This window comes from Dryobates pubescens, chromosome 23, assembly GCF_014839835.1.
Source record: "Dryobates pubescens isolate bDryPub1 chromosome 23, bDryPub1.pri, whole genome shotgun sequence".
NCBI lineage: Eukaryota > Metazoa > Chordata > Aves > Piciformes > Picidae > Dryobates > Dryobates pubescens.
The window spans coordinates 8,225,112-8,248,923 of record NC_071634.1 but is presented as its reverse complement, the minus strand read 5'-3'; the positions used below and the strand labels follow the sequence as shown (position 1 = coordinate 8,248,923).

The following is a 23,812-nucleotide window of genomic DNA, read 5'->3' as shown; positions in this document are numbered from 1 at the left end:
AAGGCCAATGGCATCCTGGCCTGGATCAGGAACAGTGTGGCCAGCAGGAGCAGGGAGGTCATTGTGCCCTGTGCTCAGCACTGGTTAGGCCACACCTTGAGTCCTGTGTCCAGTTCTGGGCCCCTCAGTTTAGCAAAGATGTTGACTTGCTGGAAGGTGTCCAGAGAAGGGCAACAAAGCTGGGGAGGGGTTTGGAGCACAGCCCTGTGAGGAGAGGCTGAGGGAGCTGGGGTTGCTTAGCCTGGAGAAGAGGAGGCTCAGGGGAGACCTTCTTGCTGTCTACAACTACCTGAAGGGAGGTTGTAGCCAGGTGGGGGTTGGTCTCTTCTCCCAGGCAACCAGCACCAGAACAAGAGGACACAGTCTCAGGCTGCACCAGGGGAGGTTGAGGCTGGATGTTAGGAAGAAGTTCTTCATAGAAAGAGAGATTGCCCATTGGAATGTGCTGCCCAGGGTGGTGGTGGAGTCACCATCATTGGAGGTGTTTAGGAAGAGACTGGATGGGGTGCTTGGTGCCATGGTTTAGTTGATTAGATGGTGTTGGATGATAGGTTGGACTCAATGATCTCGAAGGTCTCTTCCAACCTGGTTAATTCTATTCTATCCCATTCCATTCCATTCTAACTTCCATGGTCCAGCAGCCACGTAGGATATTTATTCAGGAAAAGATTCCTTGGGCTTTTTTCTGTTGGAGTACATCATATGTCAAAATGATGCAGTCTGACTTAAGGTCAGGTTCACTCTGAGAACAGATGTCTTATTCTGTTAGCATCTTTCTGAGAACAGGCAGACAGGTTTAACCAGCTTAGGGTTAAAAAAGAGAAAAACCCTGATTCACCACGAAATAAAGTCCTCTTCTTTTTTTTTTCTTCTCCTGTAATTGAATTTGGGTTAAGGTAAATCTCTGTCTCCCCCACTGATGAGTAAACAAAAACATGCTTACAGACTCTGGCTTACCTTTGTTTCTGCATTCTTCAATGGTTCTCTTTGTAAATTCATGCAGTTTCTTGTATTTCTGCATAAAGCTCTCTATAAATTGGCTGGCTTGAAGAGGAGTAATTCCCAGGCGGTCAGCAAGACATTCCTTACCTGGTGGCAAAGAAATTAGCTTTACAAGGTAATAAAGCAGAACAGAAACCACAGAATCATAGAAATCATAGGTTCATAGAATGGCTTAGCCTGGGGAGAAGAGAAGACTCCAGGGGGACCTTAGAGCTGCTGTCCAGTACCTGAAGGGATCCTACAGGAAAGATGCAGAGGGACTTTTCATCAGGGCAGGACAAGGGTGATTGGTTTGAAGCTGTGGGAGAGTAAGTTTAGACTGGATCTTAGGAAGAAGTTCTTCAGCACAAGGGTGGTGAGATTGTGGAACAGGCTGCCCAGGGAGGCTCTGGATGCCTGGAGTGTTCAAGGCATGAGGTCTTGAGCAGCTGAGTCCAGTTGAGAGGTGTCCCTGCACCTGATGGGGAGGTTGGAGTAGATGATCTATTCTATTCTATTCTACTCTATTCTACTCTACTCTATCTCTGAGGTCCCTTCTAACCTCAGCCATTCTGTGATTCTATGTTGGATCTAAGAGTATTGATGGGAAAAGGTGGAAGAAAAGCTGAAGGCAGTTTTCCAGAGTGTGAAACTTCACCTAAGAGGTACTCTTCAAACCCATTTATGAACCAAACAGCTCTAGCAAAAATAAAACACGCGTCAACATTAGTCATAGGAGGTTTGAAAGACAGAGATATTTATGTCAGCTGCACAGCAACACAAGCCCTGCACTGTGTCTGCACAAGAACATAAGCTGAGGGGCGACGTCTCGAGGCACCAAGGCACAGAAGAGTTATTGTCACAGCAAACCTGTCAAGAAAAATTCCCCAGCATATTCGAACAAGAGGTTTCAGCCACCTAAATGCCATCACTGTCACTCTGATGTGCACTGCAGAACAATTCTGGAGCATTTTGTTCTCACTCATGCCAGGGTTTGCAGGAACACCAGTCTGGACAAAGTACTAGATGAAAGAATTCAAAAGACATCCAGGGTGACTCTTGCTGAACTAGAATAGGTCTGTAGTTTTATTTGACATCCAATTAATTTGGATCTTCTTCCTGGGTCAGCAGATGACAAATCTATCTGCTAAAGCACATATTGGTAACAGCTAGGAGATGACCTCATTGCTCTCTACAACTACCTGAAAGGTGGTTGTAGCCAGGTGGGGGTTGGTCTCTTCTCCCAGGCAACCAGCACCAGAACAAGGGGACACAGTCTCAAGCTGTGCCAGGGGAAGTTTAGGCTGGAGGTGAGGAGTCAGAGTCATTCATCATTGGGATGGGCTGCCCAGGGAGGTGGTGGAGTCACCATCCCTGGAGGTGTTCAAGAGGAGATTAGACGTGGCACTTGGTGCCATGGTTTAGTCATGAGGTCTGTGGTGACAGGTTGGACTTGATGATCTTTGAGGTCTCTTCCAACCTTAGTGATACTGTGATGGCTGTGGCTTCCTTGGAGAACTGTAACATCCAGGTTTGACCATGTCAGCCATTTAAGGAACTGTTCATATGCTGAGCAAAGTATTGCATAAAATATTAGGAAAATGAAGCTACCACATCAGTAAGAAAGTCTGAAAGGTTCCAGGGAAATGCAGTTCCTGGAAAGCAAAAAGTGAGGAATGTACAGCCTTCTAATTACACCAGATCATGTTCCACAAGACAGGAGCTCAGGAGTGGCTTAAAGCTTCCCTGAGCACTCTCCTGGAGCTATCTGTGCCAGGGGAATCATTAGGTGCAGCCTGGGAGTTTCAGTGTTCTCCACTCTATAATGTCATCTTCCAAAACCAGAAATATAATTGCTTCTTCTGCTTTTCATTTCAACACCTTGACATCCCTCTGTGCCAGTTTAGGGCTTGGACATACTGCTATTAAATGGAATTGATTCCTTATGCATGTTTCTAAAGACAGTTCCCCCTTCCAGATGTTTAGGTTGCCTTAGTTCTGCAAGCTGACTGAGGCAATTAGAAAAGGTGAATTGAATTGCTCCAAACAAAGCAAAACACAGCAGCTCCTCTCAGTAATTGCTGTAAAGTATCAACTCCTAGACACAATGAGACTCTTCCTTGGTTTTTAACAAAGAATCATAGAATGGTGGGGATTGTGGAGTCACAGAATCACGAAATCACAGAATCACCAAGGTTGGAAGAGACCTCAAAGATCATCGAGTCCAACCTGTCACCACAGACCTCATGACTAAACCACGGCACCAAGTGCCACATCCAATCCCCTCTTGAACACCTCCAGGAATAGTGACTTAGTCTCCACCCTTGGAGACATTCAGAAGCTGTCTGAATGGGTGCTGGGCAAGTGGCTCTAGATGTCCCTCCTTGAGCAGGAGGATTGGATCTGACAACCTTCAAAGGTCACTTCCAACCTCAGCCATTCTGTGATTCTATAAACATGTTTTGAGACTGTATCAGCATTTGTAACTTCATTCCAGTGCATTAAATCTCAGTTATTCTCAACTATGTGTATCTACTGCAAAATCCACTCAAAATGAAATTAATTTGAGACAAATACAACTGCTTCAGTGACACCAGAAGCAAATAAAGCCAAACATCAGAGTCAGCTTTGTCTGTGTCAGTGTGGTTGTGCTAATTGGATCATTTTGGATCATTTCATAATCCCTGAGGAAAAGAAAGATGCAATATTCTGTCCAACTTGTATTCACCTTTGCAAATTCACTTTGCTGATATAAATTATGCAGAAAGTTTGAATCTGTGGTAGCTGGTTGGGGTTTTTTTTTTGGTCTGAAAATGCTTACCTGCTCCATAAACCACGGAGTACACGATTCGCTTTGCCTGCTCTCTGTCTGAGTGTTTCACTTCTTCAGGTGGAATCTCTTTCCTGAGCAAACAAACAAGAATCACATACTTTCAGTTACAACTTATGTCAGTTGTCATCCCCACAAACACTGTATTTGAAGTCAATAATCATTTAATAACTACAGACTTGTAAGGTAGGAACAGAAGCACTTAAGGGATTTCATCTTCGGCCAGGAATCACAGACTCAGAATGGCTTTGGTTGGAAAAGACCTTTAAGATCATCCAGTTCAACCACTCTCTACCTCTGCCAAGGCTGGTGCTAAACCATGGCCCTCAGCACCACATCTCTGCCTCTTTGAAACACCTCCAGGGATGGGGATTCAACCACCTCCCTGGGCAGCCTGCTCCGCTTTTGAGAACCCTTTCAGAGAAGAATTTTCTTCTAATATCCAACCTAAACCTCCCCTGGTGCAACTTGAGGCCACTTCCTCTACTCCCATCACTTGTTACTAGGGAGAAGAGACCAACCCCCACTGGGTTCCAACCTCCTTGCAGGGAGTGGTGGAGAGCAACAAGGACGTTTTTAGCCATGGAAGATGATTTGATTGACAATGTTTGAGAACATGGCATATTTCTCTGTATTTCTTGGAGAAGAGCCTTTCACCATAATGATGATATTCAAACACCCTGAGAATCAGCAGAGGCACAGATTTTTCCTTGCTTGCCCCATACACTAATTTTAGCCAAGCCTATGCAGAGTGCTGGTGTAACAGATATGATACTCTGAATGACAAACAAATAGACCTTGAGTGCAATCTGATTTAAGCAAGCCCTTATTGCAGCACAGGAGTTTGGAAGAGGAAAAATGCAATGGAATATGGTTTCAAACCTTCAGTGAGCACAGTCTTTGAGTTTGTAGAAGCTCAGATTGTCCCTTTGGACAACATGGACTTTGCACTGCTTATTATAGGATAAGAAACAGGGGAAAAATTGGATAACCTAATACCTAGTAATGAAGACTGTTCCCACTTAATTCAATCACTCTGGTCATTGAAGACTTTCAGAACTTGCCTTCTTAGTTATGCCAGGTCAAAAGTTCATGGCTCTTTTGAATCAAGTAGGTTAAGATTCCTGAATGTACCCAAGTAAGAGGACAAAGTGGGAACTGGAGATGATAAATTCAGAATTAGGAAGCTGGACATCATAAAGGATTTCCTGAAGCAACCTCTGGCAGAATACCTGCAGGAAATTCCTGAAGAACCTGGCAGAAAGCTATCCATACATTTGAGAAAGCACCTATCCAGAACCAGGAGGGAAAAGAGAATCTGATAAGAGAGCAGATTTTACCTGAGGACCTTCCTGAGCTGCAGAACTAAGACTGAAGAATGCAGAAACCAGGGAGAAAATACAAAAGGCAACACTGCCTTGCTGCTGCTGCACGACTCAAACTAGAGGCCTGGAGAAGGCAAGAGATGAGAGAACAGCAAGTGTTTGCTTGCAGATTTACTGACATCTGAGGCTAGAGACACTGAGAGGCAAGGGGTCACCAGAGGGTCTGTTAGCTGCTCACTTCTCTGAAAAGAAGTTGGAGTAGCTTCTGTAGAAATTGATGGACAAAAACTGAAGCTGTCTGCTAGACCTGAGCTTTCTGATGAATCTGCAGTTGTGGGACAACACAAGATTCAGGACATTAAGTTGCCGGTTGCTTCTCGGACTGTGCATCACAGACAATACAGAACCAACCGTGACTCTTTGTTGCCCATTCAGAATCTGATTCGTCAGTTGGAGAGTCAGAAAGTCATCAGCAAAACTCATTCACCTTTCAACAGCCCAGTGTGGCCTGTGCGAAAGCCGAATGGAGACTGGCGTCTGACAGTGGACTACCGAGCCCTGAATGAAGTAACTCCGCCTATGAGTGCAGCAGTACCAGACATGATGGAACTCCAGTATGAGCTGGAATCCAAAGAGGCCAAATGGTATGCTACCATAGACATTGCTAATGCCTTCTTCTCTATTCCCATAGCAGAGGAATGCAGGCCTCAGTTTGCTTTCACCTGGAGAGGAATCCAGTACACTTTCAACAGACTGCCAATGGGCTGGATCCACAGCTCCAGCATCTGTCATGCAGTAATCCATGATGCTCTGGAGGAAGGTGGTGCTCCAGAACACATCCAGTTCATCGATGATATCATCGTCTGGGGTAAAACTGCTGAGGAAGTCTTCGAGAAAGGTAACAAAATCATGGACATTCTCCTGAATGCAGGTTTTGCCATCAAGAGAGACAAAGTGAAAGGTCCTACCACAGAGATCCAGTTTCTGGGAGTGCAGTGGCAGGATGGACGCCGACACATTCCAGTGGATGTGGTAAATAGAGTCTCTACCATGGCAAATCCCACGAACAAGCAAGAAACTCTACGTTTCTTGGGGATAGTGGGATTTTGGAGACTACACATTCCTGGATACAGTCAGATTGTGAAACCTCTGTATGATGTGACTCGAAAGAGGAACAGTTTCCACTGGGGACCTGAACAACAAGCAGCCTTTGACCAGATAAAGCAAGAAGTAGTCCAAGCAGTGGGTCTGGGACCTGTGCGAGATGGTCCAGACATTAAGAACATTTTGTACACGGCTGCAGGTGACAATGGTCCAACCTGGTGCTTGTGGCAAAAAGCTCCAGGTGAGACACGTGGACGACCTCTTGGTTTCTGGAGTCGAGGTTACAGAGGTTCAGAGGCTAATTACACTCCAACAGAGAAAGAGATTCTAGCTGCCTATGAAGGAGTGAAAGCAGCTTCTGAAGTAATTGGAACTGAGTCACAACTTCTCTTAGCTCCCAGATTGCCAGTTTTGAATTGGATGTTCAAAGGCAAAGGTTCCACACCACATCATGCCACAGATTCCACCTGGTCTAAGTGGATGGCCCTGATAACACAGAGAGCTCGAATGGGAAATCTTGAAAGACCTGGTCTGGTGGAGGTGATCTCAAGTTGGCCTGAAGATACCAACTGTGCTAAACCTCCAGAGGAGAGAGTAACTCGTGCTGAGGAAGCTCCTCCTTACAATGACCTTTCTGATGATGAAAAGAAATATGCTTTGTTCACAGACGGTTCCTGTCGTCTCGTCGGGAACAAGCGAAGGTGGAAGTCTGCCGTGTGGAGTCCAACACGCCGAGTTGCAGAGGCGAAGGATGGAGAAGGAGAATCCAGTCAGTTTGCAGAGGTAAAAGCTGTCCAGCTAGCTCTCGACGTAGCTGAACGGGAGAGATGGCCAAAGCTTTATCTCTACACCGACTCATGGATGGTAGCCAATGCTCTATGGGGTTGGCTAAAGAAATGGAAAAAGAATGGCTGGCAGAGGAAAGGAAAACCCATCTGGGCAGCTGAACTGTGGCAAGACATTGCTGATCGAATCGAGAGAATTCCAGTGAAAGTGAGACACATTGATGCTCACATTCCTAAGAGCAAAGCTACTGAGGAACAGCAGCACAACCATCAGGCAGATCTAGCTGCAAGAGTTTCTCAAGTAGACAAGGACTCTGAACTTGATCTCGACTGGAAACACCGAGGTGAGATATTCTTAGCTCGGTGGGCTCACGATTCGTCAGGACATCAAGGCAGAGATGCAACATACCAATGGGCTCGTGACAGATCCATAGACATTTCCATGGATGCCATCACACAAGTCATCCATGACTGTGACATTTGTGCTGCTATTAAGCAGGCAAAGAGAATTAAGCCCTTGTGGTATGGTGACAGATGGTCCAAATACAGGTATGGTGAAGCTTGGCAGATTGACTACATCACTCTACCACGTTCTCGTTCTGGTAAGCAGTACGTGCTTACTATGGTAGAGGCAAACACTGGATGGCTGGAAACTTACGCAGTCCCACATGCAACTGCACGCAACACCATTCTCGGTCTGGAGAGACAGATCCTGTGGAGACACGGAACTCCAGAGAGGATTGAGTCAGACAACGGAACTCACTTCAAGAACAACCTTGTAAAGAGCTGGGCAAAAGAGCACGGTATTGAGTGGATTTTCCACATTCCTTACTATGCACCAGCTGCAGGGAAGATCGAACGCTACAACGGTTTGTTGAAGACCACTCTCAAAGCCATGGGAGGTGGATCTTTGAAAAACTGGGAGAAACATTTAGCACAAGCAACCTGGCTGGTGAACAGTAGAGGTTCAGTGAACCGAGCTGGACCTGCACATTCTGATCTGCTACAGAAAGTAGAAGGTGATAGAGTTCCTGTTGTTAGGGAAAAGAATCTGTTAGGTAAAACTGTTTGGGTATTTTCGCCCTCAGGAGAGGCTAAACCTGTCCGAGGGGTGGTTTCAGCAGAAGGTCCGGGTCACACTTATTGGGTAATGCAAGAGAATGGTGAAATTCAGTGTATTCCACAAAGAGATTTAACTTTAGCTGAGAGAGTTTAATTTCAGAATGTTGTACAGCTACAGCGCGTCCAAAGGAAAGAGTCCCTGAGGAATCTACGGTGCACGAACCCTGAGAACCCTGAGAGCCCTGAGTCAACTGAGAGTCCCTGAGTCCCTGTTTCCCTTTTTCTTCGCTTCGTCTGCGGAGAGACAAACTGTTTTCCATTTTCTTGATTTTGGATTTTCTTGGACTTCTGAATCATCTACATCTGAGTATAGCCGGAATGGACGATGAACTTAACTTACGAACTGTAAATATTGTTCTGGATTGGATGGACAGTACGAACAGCCAATGAAATTGTTTAGAAAGGGGTGGACTGTGGTCGTTTGAGGCTGTGCCTTTAAGAACAAACACTGCTGGAACACACTGGCTAATGTTTTTGGTACTAGAACCAAAACATTCTGATATTCTAAACGAATTTCATTGGTTGATAAACAAAAATTCAGCTTTAGATTGTGAAGCGGTTGGAAAATTTTTTCCTCAGTTCAGTTGGGTTTGGGAGTTGGGGGAGTTTGGTGTTTCAGCCTGTTCTCCCTGCCTGCTTCTTCTGCAAACTGCTGGACTTGGCCTTCAGATAAGCAAACACTAATCCTGCATGGGCTTTTGAAGCTTGCTAACAACTCTTTTCCTTAGTAACTTGCCTTTCTCTCTCTCTAACCCCTTTTTGGGGAAAAAGGGAGGTAAGGGGGGGAGAGAGGGGGTTCCAAAGAGGGGATCCCTCCCTGAGGGAGGGATTTTTGTTGTGTTATTTGTCTTTGCTGTGTATTTCTGTGTATATATTGTAAATACCTGTATATATTGTGTTATATATAACCTGCTTTCCATATATGCTTGTAAATATATAGCTTTTGCTCTTCGACTGAGTTAGCTGTGGTTTCTTACTCTGTGGAGGAGGGAGAGCTAAGCCCTCTCTCAACCTACCACAAAGGGTTATGACAGACAGGGCACCATGAGTAAGAAGCCACAGAGATCTGCAGAGGAAGACACATACTTACCAGATCATGGTACTGAGGAAGACACTAGACAAGAGTCTTGCTGGGAGGGGCTGATGGTTCTGGAGAAACCTGAGCAGTGACAGAAGAAACTAGAACTCCAATCTGTGCACATAACCAAGGGTTAGGATTTTCACACAGTATCACAGTATCACAGTAACTAAGGTTGGAAGAGACCCCAAGGATCATCAAGTCCAACCTGTTCCAACAGACCTCACAACTAGACCATGGCACCAAGTGCCACATCCAATCTCCCCTTGAACACCTCCAGGGACGGCGACTCCACCACCTCCCTGGGCAGCCCATTCCAATGACGAATGACTCGCTCAGTGAAGAACTTTTTCCTCACCTCGAGTCTAAACCTCCCCTGACACAACTTGAGACTGTGTCCCCTTGTTCTGGTGCTGGTTGCCTGGGAGAAGAGACCAACCCCCACCTGGCTACAACCACCCTTCAGGTAGTTGTAGAGGGCAATGAGGTCGCCTCTGATCCTTCTCTTCTCCAGGCTAAACTGGACGTTTGTGCATTATCCAAGCCTCAACTTGAAAGCACTGACTGGGAAAACCAGAAACAGACTCATGGTTGCACCCATGGTAGGCACCTCCACGAGGAGAATCCCATGCTTCAGCTGGGAGCAACCCAAACAAAACCTTGCCTGGTACAGTCATCAGATATCCCTGGCTGAGGTGATGATGGCATCACAACAGTCACTTAGCACCTCCTGATCACAAAATACATGAGAAGCAAGTCAAATTTCAGAGCTTTGTGTGTCTTTTAATGTATCCCCACACCCAAAATGGTTAGTCAGCCCCTCCTGGGATGGGCAATGTGAGCAGAGAGGCATTACATCTAGCACTGCAAGTCTGTTAATTTATGTTCCACATTCAGATTCTTGGGATTCTGGAATAATAAAGTGTGAAATTGCCATATAAATCACAAGTGCTTGAGCAAACAGAAGTCATTAATCAAAATGATCCATTTCCCCCCCCCCCCCCAATAATAAAAATGTGGGCTTTTTTCTGTTTGCATGGACAATGATTTCCTTCTGCTCAGGGTGTTTGATTCCTTCTGAAATACAGAGTGGCATTGCTGCAGTCTGAGGTGAAGGCTATTTAGCCTTTGAGCAACAAAATGAGGAGGGGGAAGGCAATTTCTCAGAGACACATGAGCCACATTAGAAATCCCCAGTGGGCTTTCTTCTTCAGCCTGCTTCCTCTGCAAATAAATTGATATTTCTGATAATTAATTGGTTTTAATGGGTACTGTGAGAATTAATTTCAAGTCAAAAGTTTCACTTTGAGCTGCCTTCCAATACCTGAAAGGATCCTACAGAAAGGCTGGAGAAAGGGTCTAGCAAGAGGACAGAGGGGAATGGTTTGAAGCTGAGGGAAAGTAGGCTTAGACTGGATCTTAAGATGAAGTTCCTCAGTATGAGGGTCGTAAGACTCTGGAACAGGTTATCCAGGGAGATTATGTATGCCTCCTCCCTGGGGATGTTCAAGGACAGCTCAGAAGGTGTCCTTGGCTATGGCAAGGGGGTTGGTACTAAATTATCTTAGGATAGGATAGGATAGGATAGGATAGGATAGGATAGGATTAACCAGGTTGGAAAAGACCTTTGAGATCATTGAGTCCAACTTATCTAATCAACTAAACCATGGCACCAAGCACCCCATCCAGTCTCTTCCTAAACACCTCCAGGGATGGTGACTCCACCACCTCCCTGGACAGCACATCCCAATGGCCAATTACTCTTTCTGTGAAGAACTTCCTCCTAACATCCAGCCTAAACCTCCCCTGGCACAGCTTGAGACTGTGTCCTCTTGTTCTGTTGGTGGCTGCCTGGGAGAAGAGACCAACCCCCACCTGGCTACAACCTCCCTTCAGGTAGTTGCAGAGAGCAATAAGGTCTCCCCTGAGCCTCCTCTTCTCCAGGCTAAGCAACCCCAGCTCCCTCAGCCTCTCCTCACAGAGCTGTGCTCCAAACCCCTCCCCAGCTTTGTTGCCCTTCTCTGGACACGGTCCCTTCCAACCCAAACCAGTCTGTGATTCTATGAAGACCTTAAAATGAATGAATACTAGGTTTCTTTATACCCAAGAAAAATATGGCAATCTTATCTATAGTTTTAACAAAGCTTAATTACAAACTAGAAAACCAAATCCAATACAGAGCTGAGCTGTGGATGGTTTTCTTTTTAACCTCTACAGCCCTGAAATGAAAGAATTAACACAAATACTAATGCAGGGAAATGAGCACAGACAGCATAAAGCATATGACCACAACACACATCCAAGAGGCCACAGGGCACAAAGTGTGGGCAATGCCAAAATAAAACTTTGAGAACAGGTAGCAGTGGAAGGAAATCAGCCTCCACAGGAATGTGCCAAGACATTTCAGCCTTTCTGGGAAAGGCTGCAGGGTGACGGAAGTCGTCTGTTTATGTGCAGGAAAAGGCAGAGCAAACTCCTCCAACACAATATCTGGCAGACAGACACACATTGCCTTGATCTGGGTCACATTCCAGACAAGCCAAGCTCAGGCATAACAGCCACAAAGCTCTTAGCCACTCTTCTGCATCTGCAAATTAATCCAGATCCCAGCTGTGAGCTGCTGATGACAGAGGTTCTCTTCCCACTCTACTCTGCCCTGGTGAGGCCACATCAGAGTACCAGGTCCAGTCCTGGGCTCCTGGGTTCAAGAAAGACAGGGACTTGCTGGAGAAGGCTACAGAGATGCTGAGGAGCATCCCTCCTATGAGGAAAGACCCAATCAGTCTTTCCTGGTTTGCATAAGTGACATGTAAGATTACAGAATATCACCAAGAAACCACTCACCCAAGGACATGCACCAATAAATGAATCAGTGACCCGGGGCATTGGGATGTCTTCATTAGTACACCAGATGCCTCACACCTCCTTGTCTAAAGGGCAATACACAGGGTGGGACACACCCCCCACCCCCCTATTTTAGATCTGTTTATTCCCTCTCTGGCATTATGAGAGGCAGAGCTGGAAAATCTCTGGCATGGGTCTCCCATGTAATTACAGGGGTCATGGACTTCAGCACAGAGGGGAGAGGGGGGTCACAGTCTCCCACTCAGGGAGCTCAAATTTGTGTTAATTAGTTTAGATGATTTTATAAAAGCTCTTAGTTGTGTTCAGCTTCATTGAATGAAAGACTGCAGCACTAAGAGCATCCTTCCCATGTCACACTTCTGTCATTGTCTCTCTTCTCCCTCATTGTTTGCCACCCAAACAAACAGCATTTTAGGGGGTTTTAATCTCTATTTCATGCCAGGAGAAAGCTTTTCTAACCCCTCTAAAACTCTTTTTTTCAAGACTCCAGAGACACTTTAGGATTTTGAAAGTCCTTCCAATGGTTAATCATAAAATAATTTACTCTGTCTGAGCAGCCTCTATAGTCCATTGCATGAAGATTTATTTGATTAGTCTTCAACCTTCTTTTAAAGAGCCTGAGATCCAGCTCTCTGGCACTTTAGAGAGACAGAGTCACATCTCTGCAGTTGGCTCTGTGGGCCAGAAGTCTCCTCATGCTATAGGCTGAAGGAGCAAACAATCAGAGGAAGAAATTGCAGCAAGGTCATATTGCAAATTGCAGCTGTCATCAGTTACAATCTGTTGTGAGATGCATTTGGGAGCAAAGTGATCCATTCTGTCTGTTAAGATATTTACCTGCATGTTGATGTGCCAGATATTGGATTTTGAAGTGAAATTAGAGAGCATTCATTTTCAGTGCTCTTGGCAAAGAAAAGGCCACATAGAGATTTTTCCCTTTAAAAATGCACAATTCTGAGCAGCTTTCAGTTAGAAAAGAGAGTCCCTGACACTGATGAATGTCATCCTACCCTGCAACCTTCAGCTGTTCTCACCTTCCCTCCTGCAGGAGCACACAAAAAGAAAGGGCTTTCTTCCCACCTTTGTAGTCTCTCTTGCCTAGTGAATAACATGGACAAGGGTCTGTGCCCCTGTATGCCACCCTGGTGAGGCCAAAGCTTTAGTACTGTGTTTAGTTCTGGGTATAAGAAAGACATTGAGGTGCCTGGAGCATGTCCAGAGAAGAGCAACAAGGCTGGTGAGGGGTTTGGAGGGCATCATATCAGGAGCAGCTGAGGGAGAGGTGATTGTTTAGTCTGAAGAGGAGAAGGCCGAGGGGAGATCTTATTGCTCTCCACAGCTCCCTGAAAAGAGGCTGGAGTGAGACTGGTGTTGGGCTCTTCTCCCATGTAATCAGCAACAGGATGACAGGAATTGGGTCTGAGTTGTTCCAGGAGAGGTTTAGACTGGACATTAGGAAGAACTTCTTTACTGAGAGAGTGGTGAGGCACTGGAACAGGCTGCCCAGGGAGGTGGTGGAGTCACCATCCCTGGAGGTGTTCAAGCAATAGCTTTTGCTTTCCTGATTTCATCAAGATATAGCTTGACACTAAATCTAAAGTTAATTGAGTTGAATGAAATAAACACAAATATTTTACAAAGCTCTGGAGTCATAAAATGAAGCATTTTGTCAAGGTCAGCCTAGAAGAAGATGAGTATTCTGGGGTGGCTTTTCATACACAAGCCAAATTAGCAAAGCCAAATGTTAACAGACACCAGGAAACAAGTGAAGACTGCCCAGTCTCCTCTGAGCTTGCCTTCCCCCCCTTTGTGTGTTAGTTGTGGTGGTGACAATTCTAACACTGTTTTACATCTATTCCAGAATGCTAAGAAAGCATTTAATGTGCAATAATCAGCTGCCAAGGTGTCAGAAAGTTAAGCTCTCTGGTTAAACTTGTTGTTAACAATCTGGTTTATTTAAAGCTGTTGTTTAGCTCTTCTGAAAACAAAGGCCACGAAGCTTCCTGAAGACTTTATTCCCTCTGCCTTATTATCTGCTAGTCTAAACAAATGTCACAGCTGCGCTTCTCCAAGGGACTGTAAACTATAAGGTGAAATTTCCCCCAGCTGCCACACAGCCAGAGTGTTAAATTTCATTAATACCAACTATTGCAAGGGAGCATTCAAAACAGAGAGAAATTGCTGTGCTGCAGAAGTAAAACTGTTAAAATATTCCACACCAACCCCCATGAGGTGCTGCACTTGGAGCTTAGAGTGTTTTAAAACCCTGGTTCTGAGAAGGCAAACTGAGCATCCTCTCTTACTACACATCAGCATTTACAGGATTTTTATTTTAGGGGGTGCAGGGTGGGGGGAAGGTGTGTGGGAGTTTGGGACAAGGGAGTAGAAAGGAGTAGGTGGAGAAAGTGCTACCAAATGAAACCACTACATGAATGCTCTCTGGAAGAGCACAGTGCAATAATTAAAACACCACAAGCTCAAACCTAGATCTGATTCCTGTATCTCAAGAGAAAGTTCAAACACATCTACAGAAATACATTGAAACCCCCATGTGTGGAGGCAGAGCTACCTAAGAAAGCTATTCCAAAGGCAAAGCAAGAATTATCACAGCTCTCACACAGGCTGTATTTGTAAATGCCACAGTTTTCAAGTGCCTCCTGTCAGAGTCCTCTGAGGAGCACCCATCAGTACAAATCTTAATGCAGAACTGTAACAGCTACTACAATCATTCATCAGGAACCAGACACATTTCACAAGTGATGCTTATGGAGAGAGGGATAAAAATCTCAGCCCAGCACTTGGTCTTGTTGAGCCTCATTCCTTTGAGCCCATGGATTTAACCTGTCCTGATCTCTCTGCAGAGCCTTCCTCCTCCCGAGCAGATCAGCACTGCTGCTTAACTTGGTGTGGCCTGCAAACTTGCTGATGGTGCCCTCCAGTCCCTCATCCAAATCACTGACATAGGTTAAACAGAACTGGCCCCAACACTGAGCCCTGGGGGACACCACTTGTGACTGGCCACCAGCTGCATATGTCACAGAATTGTCAGGGTTGGAAGGGACCTCAAGGATCATCTAGTTCCAACCCCTCTGCCATTCACAGCAACACTTTCCACTAGACCAGGCTGCCCAGAGCCACATCCAGCCTGGCCTTAAAAATACCCAACCTATTCCAGTGACATGAAGTATCCTAAACAAAAAGACAGTGTTTGGCTGAGGCTGAAGCTTTAACCTATTTGATCAAGAATGAATTTGAAACAGGGATGTATCAAAAACCTATTTGATCAAGAATGCATTTGAAACAGGGATGTATCAAACACCTATGGGCAAATGCCTGTGTATTTACTCAGCCCCAAGACCAAGCATGTGTGCACACCTGACCTTATCTTTTCCCAACAGACCCAGAGCACTCACCTCTTGTATCATTTTTGTCTATCTTTTGGGATCATTTAGCCCACAAGGACTTCTTTTGATTTATTTCAGGAACAGCCAAAATACCTCTGCTTATTTCCTGTGTTCTTCAGAACTCAGCAGGATATCAACAGATAGAGCTATTGTCAGGAAGTATCCCCAACTGCCAAGTGGCTGGATAAACAAGAGTCCCTATTTTGCCCTAGTTCCTGCTAGACCAACTGCCAGTCAGCAACAGTTTGGCCCCCCTTGCCATTATTAGATATCATCAGTTCTGTGGGTCCCCTGCTTGGCAAGTGGTAAAGGAATAAAATCTCCTCACTTCCTGGAGGAAGACAGCCTGCAAAGAGCAAAACAAACCTTTCTGCACCGTGGGCTTCCCATTCAGGTCTGGTTTAACTTATTGAAAACAAAATGCTTTTGTCCTTCTGACAGGACAATCCCAAGCAGTTCTGTGCTTTGCTCCTCTCTAGGCTTTTTCTTGAGCAATTTCCAAAATCAGCATGTCTGCCTCTCACCAAAATCGGTCACAACAGGTATTACCATGAGCCCACACTGACATCAGCTGAGGAAAGATGGATGTTTATGGTCAGCACATTTTACAAGCAGCCTGCAGTGCTCGAGATGATTGGAAATCAAGAGCTCAGGCTGCTCTGATTCTGGCAGGGACAGTGTAAGCTAAAGGTTCTTGCCTGTCTTCAAGTGGCAGCCAGCCAAGTTTGTACTATAAAAACAGCCAGAAACTTCTTTCAAAATGATTAGCAGTGGTAAAGAATTTATCAGTCCCTTGGGATTCCATAATAGCCACACATGTCCTTATTTGAGATAGCAATTGTCATTGCTACAAAGAAATAATGAGCTATGCCCTCTATTCTGCAGCCATCTTTGGTAAGCCTCTGAAAGCCAGAGAGACTCAGATGAACAGTTAAGGTGTCCAGTACTTACTAGAAGGTAAACTCAATACTTGGAAGAAGGCACTGGAACAGGTTGCTCAGAAAAGCTGTGGAGGTCTCAAGCCTGGCAATGTTCAAAGCCAGGTTGGATGGCACCTTGAGCAAGCTGCAGGTGTCCCTGCCCTATGAGGAGAGGCTGAGGGAGCTGGGGTTGCTTAGCCTGGAGAAGAGGAGGCTCAGGGGAGACCTTCTTGCTCTCTACAACTACCTGAAGGGAGGTTGTAGCCAGGTGGGGGTTGGTCTCTTCTCCCAGGCAACCAGCACCAGAACAAGAGGACACAGTCTCAAGCTGTGCCAGGGGCAGTTTAGGCTGGATGTTAGGAAGAAGTTCTTCATAGAAAGAGAGATTGCCCATTGGAATGTGCTGCCCAGGGAGGTGGTGGAGTCACCATCCCTGGAGGTGTTTAGGAAGAGACTGGATGGGGTGCTTGGTGCCATGGTTTAGTTGATTAGATGGTGTTGGGAGACAGGTTGGACTCGATGATCTCAAAGGTCTTTTCCCACCTAGTTAATTCTATTCTATTCTCATGGAACTAGATGGTCTTCCAACCCAAACCATTCTGTAATTCTAACACAGATTCAGCAGAAAGTTACTTCAACACATCAGCTTTCCTGAAGCTCAAAGGAAGAGTCAGCAGAATCATTATGTAATGATTTTGTAGACACACCATGACACTTCTGTCTGATAAAAATATTTGCCTGTAATATTTCATTAAATTTAAAGTTCCTGTGTAGCAACTCTAAGAGCTTGACGGCTGCCAGGAGCTGTGAGGTTGCTGAATAGAATGGTATTTCTGGAGCCTTGCCCAGAGTTGAGACAAAATTTGACTCATCTTCATGCATACATTTGCAACATACCTCCAAACTAAAATAAGGATCTAACTCCATCACGAGGTTTCAGTGATATCATCTTAAAGCTAAGAATTTATTAGAATACCCAGAGAATATCCGGAGCTGCTAAGTGACTCTAAAGAGAAAGGTGCTCTCTCCATAGCTACATTTATTGGGATGTCTGTGACCCTGAGTCCTGTACTCTCACATGCCTCAGGTGCTGATTCAGAATGAGTATACCTTGAGCTCCATTTTACAAGCCCAATGAGAGGCTGAGGGAGCTGGGGTTGCTTAGCCTGGAGAAGAGGAGGCTCAGGGGAGACCTTCTTGCTCTCTACAACTACCTGAAAGGAGGTTGCAGCCAGGAAGGGGTTGGTCTCTTCTCCCAGGCAACCAGCACCAGAACAAGAGGACACAGTCTCAAGCTCTGCCAGGGGAAGTTTAGGCTGGAGGCGAGAAAGCTCTTCACAGAAAAAGTTATTGGCCATTGGGGTGTGCTGCCCAGGGAGGTGGTAGAGTCACCATCCCTGGAGGTGTTCAAAAGAGGATTGGATGTGGTACTTGAAGCCATGGTTTAGTTAGTCATGAGGTGTTGGGTGATAGCTTGGACTTTATGATCTCTGAGGTCTTTTCCAACCTTGTTGATTCTATTATTCTATGATTTTGGTTCTTTGTACACTTCAGCCAGCACACGGTGCCAGCTCATGGTGAGCTGCTCATCACCAGCACCCCCAAGTCCTTCTCCTCAGCACTGCTCTCTCTACCCTTTTTCCACCCAGCCTGGATTTCTGCTTTGGACTGCCCCAACCCAGGTGAACTTGGCTTTGTTGAACTTAAAGAGTGGCATTGGCCCACCCCTCCAGCCTGTCCATGTCCCTTTGAATGACATCCCTCCCTCCAGCAGCACACAGATTGGTATCACCACATCAGTAATCTTGATGATCAGAAATAGTTTTGGGGTTTAATTACTGAAGTACCATTTTTTCCCCCAGCTATCACATCATCCATCAGAAGGTGGAAGCACTAAACCCTATGGCTTCATAAGAAAGACACAGAGCTGCTCGGGCAAGTCCAGAGGAGGGCCACAAAGATCATCCAAGGAATGCCTCTGCTGTGAGGATAGGCTGAGGGAACTGGGCTTGTTCAGCCTGCAGAAGAGAAGACTCCAGGGGGACTTTAGAGCTGCCTTCCAATACCCAAAGGGATCCTACAGGAAAGGCTGGGGAAGGACTTTTCCTAAAGGTGTCTAGTAACAGGACAAAGGGGAATGGTTTGAAGCTGAGGCGGAGCAGGGTTAGACTGGATCCTAGGAAGAAGTTCTTCAGTACAAGGGTGGTGAGACTCTGGAATAGGTTGCCCAGGGAAGCTGTGGATGCCTCCTCCCTGAGGGTATTGAATGCCAGGTTGGATGAGGCCTTGAGCAGCTGAGTCCAGTTGAGAGGCAACTCTGCCCCTGGCAGGGGGGTTGGAGCAGATGATCTCTGAGGTCCCTTCCAACCTGAGCCATTCTGTGGTTACCAAGCAGTGTTCAAAAATGCTTGAACATATACTAAAATAACCAACTTTGCTCTGCACCTTTTTTCAGCTGGATAATCTACTGAACTGCTGCTCTGGCTTTTTAAAAGGAATTGGTGAACAAGAACACAGTGAGAGAGTTCTCAGCATGCACATTATTACACCAGCTTTAGTCACAAGGCTCATACTGGTCAGTGGGATCGCAGCACTGGCGACAGGGCCGTTACCACTGGCATGTGGTGATTATCACAGTGGAGAAGACAAAGCTGAGAAAGACAGAAAGGAGTTGTTGTTCATGGTGTTAAAGCAGTATTAACCACAGCAAATGCTGCCTTTTGTAAACACTGGGCCACAAGAGTTGAAGTTATTCTTACTGTTTTGTCTAATTATTATCCCCCAAAATGCACCATTTACTCTTACCACTGAGCAGCCAGCGTGGAAAAGATATCAGTGGTTTCAGGCTCTTGGAACAGCTTCAAAAGCTCTGGTTCAGAGGATAAGTCAGCAAGGATCCTTAACTCAATGTGTGAAAAATCTAGAAAACAGTGTTCAAATAAATCTATTGTTCTAAAATAAAAACATATCTGCATTTTATCCAAACTGTCAGAGATTAAAATGCAAGCCTGGGCTCTACAGTCATTTCCTCATGCTCAAAAAAGAACACACCCAGATGACTGTAAAAAGCTCATCCTGAAGATGTTAGATTCCAGCCACAAGATCAAAAAGTGTCTGATTCCTTCGCTGCATCCAGAGGTGAATTAATCTTATTAGCTCTTTGTTACTACTTGATAAGGTTTATGTATCAGCCACTTCCAAAGCACACTAAGGAGGTGTGGGGTGTCCCTGCCCATGGCAGGGGGGTTGGAACTAGATGATCCTTGTGGTCCCTTCCAACCCTGACTGATTCTATGATAAGAAGGCTGAGGGGAGACCTTCTGGCTCTCTACAATTCCCTGAAAGGAGGCTGAAGCCTCCCTGAAAGGTGGGTCATGGTTTCTACTAGTTATTAACAAGAGACAGGATGAGGGAATATGGTCTCAGGTTGCAGCAGGGGAGGTTTAGATTGGACATTGGAAGAAAATTCTTCCCAGAGAGTCTTCTCAAAGGCTGGAACAGGCTGCCTGGGGAGGTGGTCAAATCCCCATCCCTTGAAGTGTTTCAGAGGCAGAGATGTGGTGCTGAGGGACATGGCTTAGCCCCAGCCTTGGTGGAGCTAGAGAATGGTTGGACTGGATGATCTTAAAGGAAAGCAAAATGATTTTATGACTCTATCAGTACACATCATACAACAATATGAACTGATACAAAGGGGTATGACAGCCTGGTAAAATACACATTCTAAAGGAGAGGGGGAAAAAGAGATGACAGAACTTTGAACATTAACATGCATGAGAATGACAATGCATGCTGTCTTACCTGCTGCTAAAAATGTGCAGCCTTTTTTGGAAACAAACAGTGTTCTTGGGGAAATTGTTACTATTTCCTCTTCTTTTCCTGGAGAGGAGATAGACATTTAAGTCCCAAGCCCAAAATATTGTGATTCAAGCCACAGGAGGCTACTGCACCCACAAACCATGGCCACAAATGGCAAGGCAAACAATTTAGCAGAGCACTGCCAGCATCACAATGGCTTTACTCTCTGGGTCATGTACAACACCTCTATCTCTGCCATGCTTGCAGTATAGAGAGGAAGAGCTAGACTGAGAGGAAGCAGCCTGAAATTGTGCCAGGGGAGGTTTAGGTTGGGTATTAGGAAAGATTTTCTTTCCTGCAAGAATGGTCAGGCTTTGGAAGAGGCTGTCCAGGGAGATGGTGGAGTCATCATGCCTGGAGGTGTTCAAGAAATGTGTGGACATGGCACTCTGGGACATGGCCATGGTGGTCTTAGATTGAAGTTTGGACTAAACCCTTCCCAAAACACTATCTAACATCTACAACAGCTAACAGTTCTCACAGACCACTTAATAAAGGAGGCATCCAGATAGGGAAGGGTCTATAGAGATGAACTAAAAATACATTTTCTTATCTTAGAGTATGCAGCAGCAAAGTGTTAATAACCAAATTCTGAGTTACAGGTGGTAGGGGAATACTACAGTGAGAACGCAGAGCTGATACAGGCATCTAAATTCTAATCCCCTGTAATATCACAGAGAAATAAATTACATTGAGGAGGGATTAGAAACTCAGTGCACCCTGAGAATACCACTTGTCTGGGTATAAAAAGAGATGGTGCTTTGAAATACAACAGAATTATCTGATCAGCATAAAAGTGTGTGTGGGGAGGGAAATCATAGAATCCTAGAATGGCTCAGGTTGGAAGGGACCTCAGAGATCATCTACTCCAGCCCCCACACCATGGGCAGGGTTGCCTCTCAACTAGACTCAAGTGCCCAGGGTCTCATCCAAGCTGGCCTTGAACACCCCCAGGAAAGAAGCATCCACAACATCCCTGGGCAGCCTGTTCCAGAGTCTCACCACCCTCATACTGAAAAACTTCTCCCTAGGATCCAGGCTAACCCTGCTCTCCCTCAGCTTCAAACCATTCCCCTTGCCCTGTTGCTAGACACCCTTAGGAAAAGCCTTCTCCAGGCTGAACAATCCCAGCTCCCTCAGCCTATCCTTATAGCAGAGGTGCTCCAGCCCTTGGATCATCTTTGTGGCCCTTCTTCATTGCAGCAGCTCTGTGTCCTTCTCATGCTGGGGACAGCAGAACTGGAGGCAGTATTGGAGGTGAGGTCTCAGCAGAGCAGAGTCAAAGGGCAGAATCCCCTCTCTTGCCCTGCTGGCCACACTCCTCTTGCAGCACTGCACACAGCTGCCTTCTGGGCTGCATGAGGTCACTGCTTGCTCCTGGGGACCTTTTCAGCAGCCAACACCCCCAAGGCTCTTTCTTCACTGCTATTCTCAACCCACTCTGCACCCAGCTTACATTTGTGCCTGGAATTGGCCCAGCCCTGGGAAGTGTATCTTGACACAGGAATAAGAAACTTATTCTAAGATCATTAACCAAATAGATTGGGTGGTCTCCAGAAAGGCCTCTGTGCCACAGTGATGCACAGCAGCTCAGCTTTCCACAGCCACTGCTCACACAGTTTGGTTTTCTTTATAACATAAAACCTATAAAAATGAATCATGGAGATAAAAAATGAAACTGCTGTCACAGTTTGACATGGTCTGCAACAGACTCCTGGTTTATGATCTGTATTATTTGAAATGCAGAGAGCAAATAGCTGTGAAATCAAGTCTGCCTTTGTCTGACAACCAAGTGCAACAGCTGAGCAGCATTTCCCAGCTCTGTCTGCAGGCACTCAAGGAGACTTGATATTGGCAAATCTCTCTGCTCTAGGAGCCTACCATTCCATGTTGCTGTCCTTATCACTGGGCCATGCTTTTCTAGGCTTCCCTTTGATTCTGAATCATCTGCCTGAAATTCACTTCTGTTAGCAAAACCAACACATCCAACCCCTACCATTCTGGGATCTGACTACTTACTGGTGTTCTAAATTGGATTAAAATGACCCAACTTTAACCTCTCCTCAGGAAAAGCTGTATAGGCTGAATGCACACAAGAATCATCCCTAGGCTATTTAATGGAGTCAAGATGAAGGTCTAGGGATGCGATTGGCCCCTTCTGTTCAGCACTGTTGAGGCCACACCTAGAACACTGGCTTCAGTTTTGGGCCCCTTATTACAAGAAAGGCATTGAGATGTCCAGAGAAGGACAACAAAGCTAGTGAAGGGCCTTGAACACAAGTCTTATGAGGAGTGACTGAGGGAACTGGGGGTGTTTAGTCTGGAGGAGGCTGGGGGGAGACCTTATTGCTCTCTGCAACTCCCTGAAAGGAGGCTGGAGTTTGGTGGGAGTTGGTCTCTTCTCACATACAAGTGATAGAACAAGAGGAAATGGCCTGAAGTTGTTCCAGAGGAGGTTCAGACTGGATATTAGGAAAAACTTGTACACAGAAAGGGTTCTCATGCACTGGCACAGCCTGCCCAGGGAAGTGGGGGAGCCACTATCTCTCAAGTGGATTAAAAGAGCCATGGATGTGGTGCTGAGGGACATGGTTTGCTGGCAGTAGCTTAGCAGCAGTAGTGGGCGATTGCTTGGACTTGATGACCTCAAAGGTCTCTTCCAACCTCAGCAGTTCATGGTTCTATGAATTACATCTGGAGAAAGGAACAGTAAGATAGCCAAGGGAGACAAACAAAAAAATCTAATAGTTTGTGACTATTTAGATCAGTGCTGAAACAGCAGATTTGGTGGAGGAACTGTCAGCAAAAAGCAATTGGTTTAAATGCTAAAGTGTAACTCAGCATCAAGAATCCCTTCTATTCCTTAGTGCTGGAGCTATTGATCTGCTGTAAAACAGAACTCAGTCCCATCAGTAGATAAAATTGCCTCTTCATGTTAATGAAAACACAGCTTACCTTTTATGTACTGCCTCCTTGCAATGTTAACTGGGTGTTTAGAGATACCTTGAATGTTCTACAAAGAAGAACAGAAATGCTTTGTCAGTTAGAGTTCATGAAAACATGGGCATGAACAGTTTATAAGCAGCATAAAAACCATGAGTGATACTGATGACCACAAGTCTTTTCTCTCATATAATAAATAAGACAAAGCACTTTGCCTTTCAGAGGCATCTTCACACTTGGGTAACTACAGATACTTCTTCGAAACTGGAAGCCTGTCAGGCTGGAGAGGTGGGCACAAGCCAACCTCATGAGGTTCAACAAGACCAAGTGCAGGGTCCTGCATCTGGGTCAAGGCAATCCCAGGCACAAATGCAGGCTGGGCAGGGACTGGCTGGAAAGCAGCCCTGAGGAGAGAGACTTGGGGTGCTGGTGGAGGAGAAGCTCAACGTCAGCTCTCAGTGTGCACTTGCAGCCCGGAAAGCCAATCAGATCCTGGGCTGCAGCAAGAGGACTGTGGCCAGCAGGGCAAGGGAGGGGATTCTCCCCCTCTGCTCAGCTCTGGTGAGACCCCACCTGGAGTACTGCCTCCAGTTCTGG

At 45.8% G+C, this 23,812-nt stretch overlaps 1 protein-coding gene across 1 annotated transcript in view; it reads right to left on the bottom strand.

Annotated features, from left to right (window-relative positions):
• Positions 1-23,812, bottom strand: part of POLN (DNA polymerase nu) — a 61,480-nt gene that overhangs the window by 16,148 nt on the left and 21,520 nt on the right. The window contains exons 17-21 of the mRNA XM_054172088.1: positions 23,228-23,285; positions 20,216-20,293; positions 19,220-19,334; positions 3,803-3,885; positions 958-1,089 (exon numbers count right to left, since the gene is read on the bottom strand). Coding sequence (XP_054028063.1) covers positions 958-1,089; positions 3,803-3,885; positions 19,220-19,334; positions 20,216-20,293; positions 23,228-23,285 — 466 coding nt within the window. The remainder of the gene's footprint in view (positions 1-957; positions 1,090-3,802; positions 3,886-19,219; positions 19,335-20,215; positions 20,294-23,227; positions 23,286-23,812) is intronic.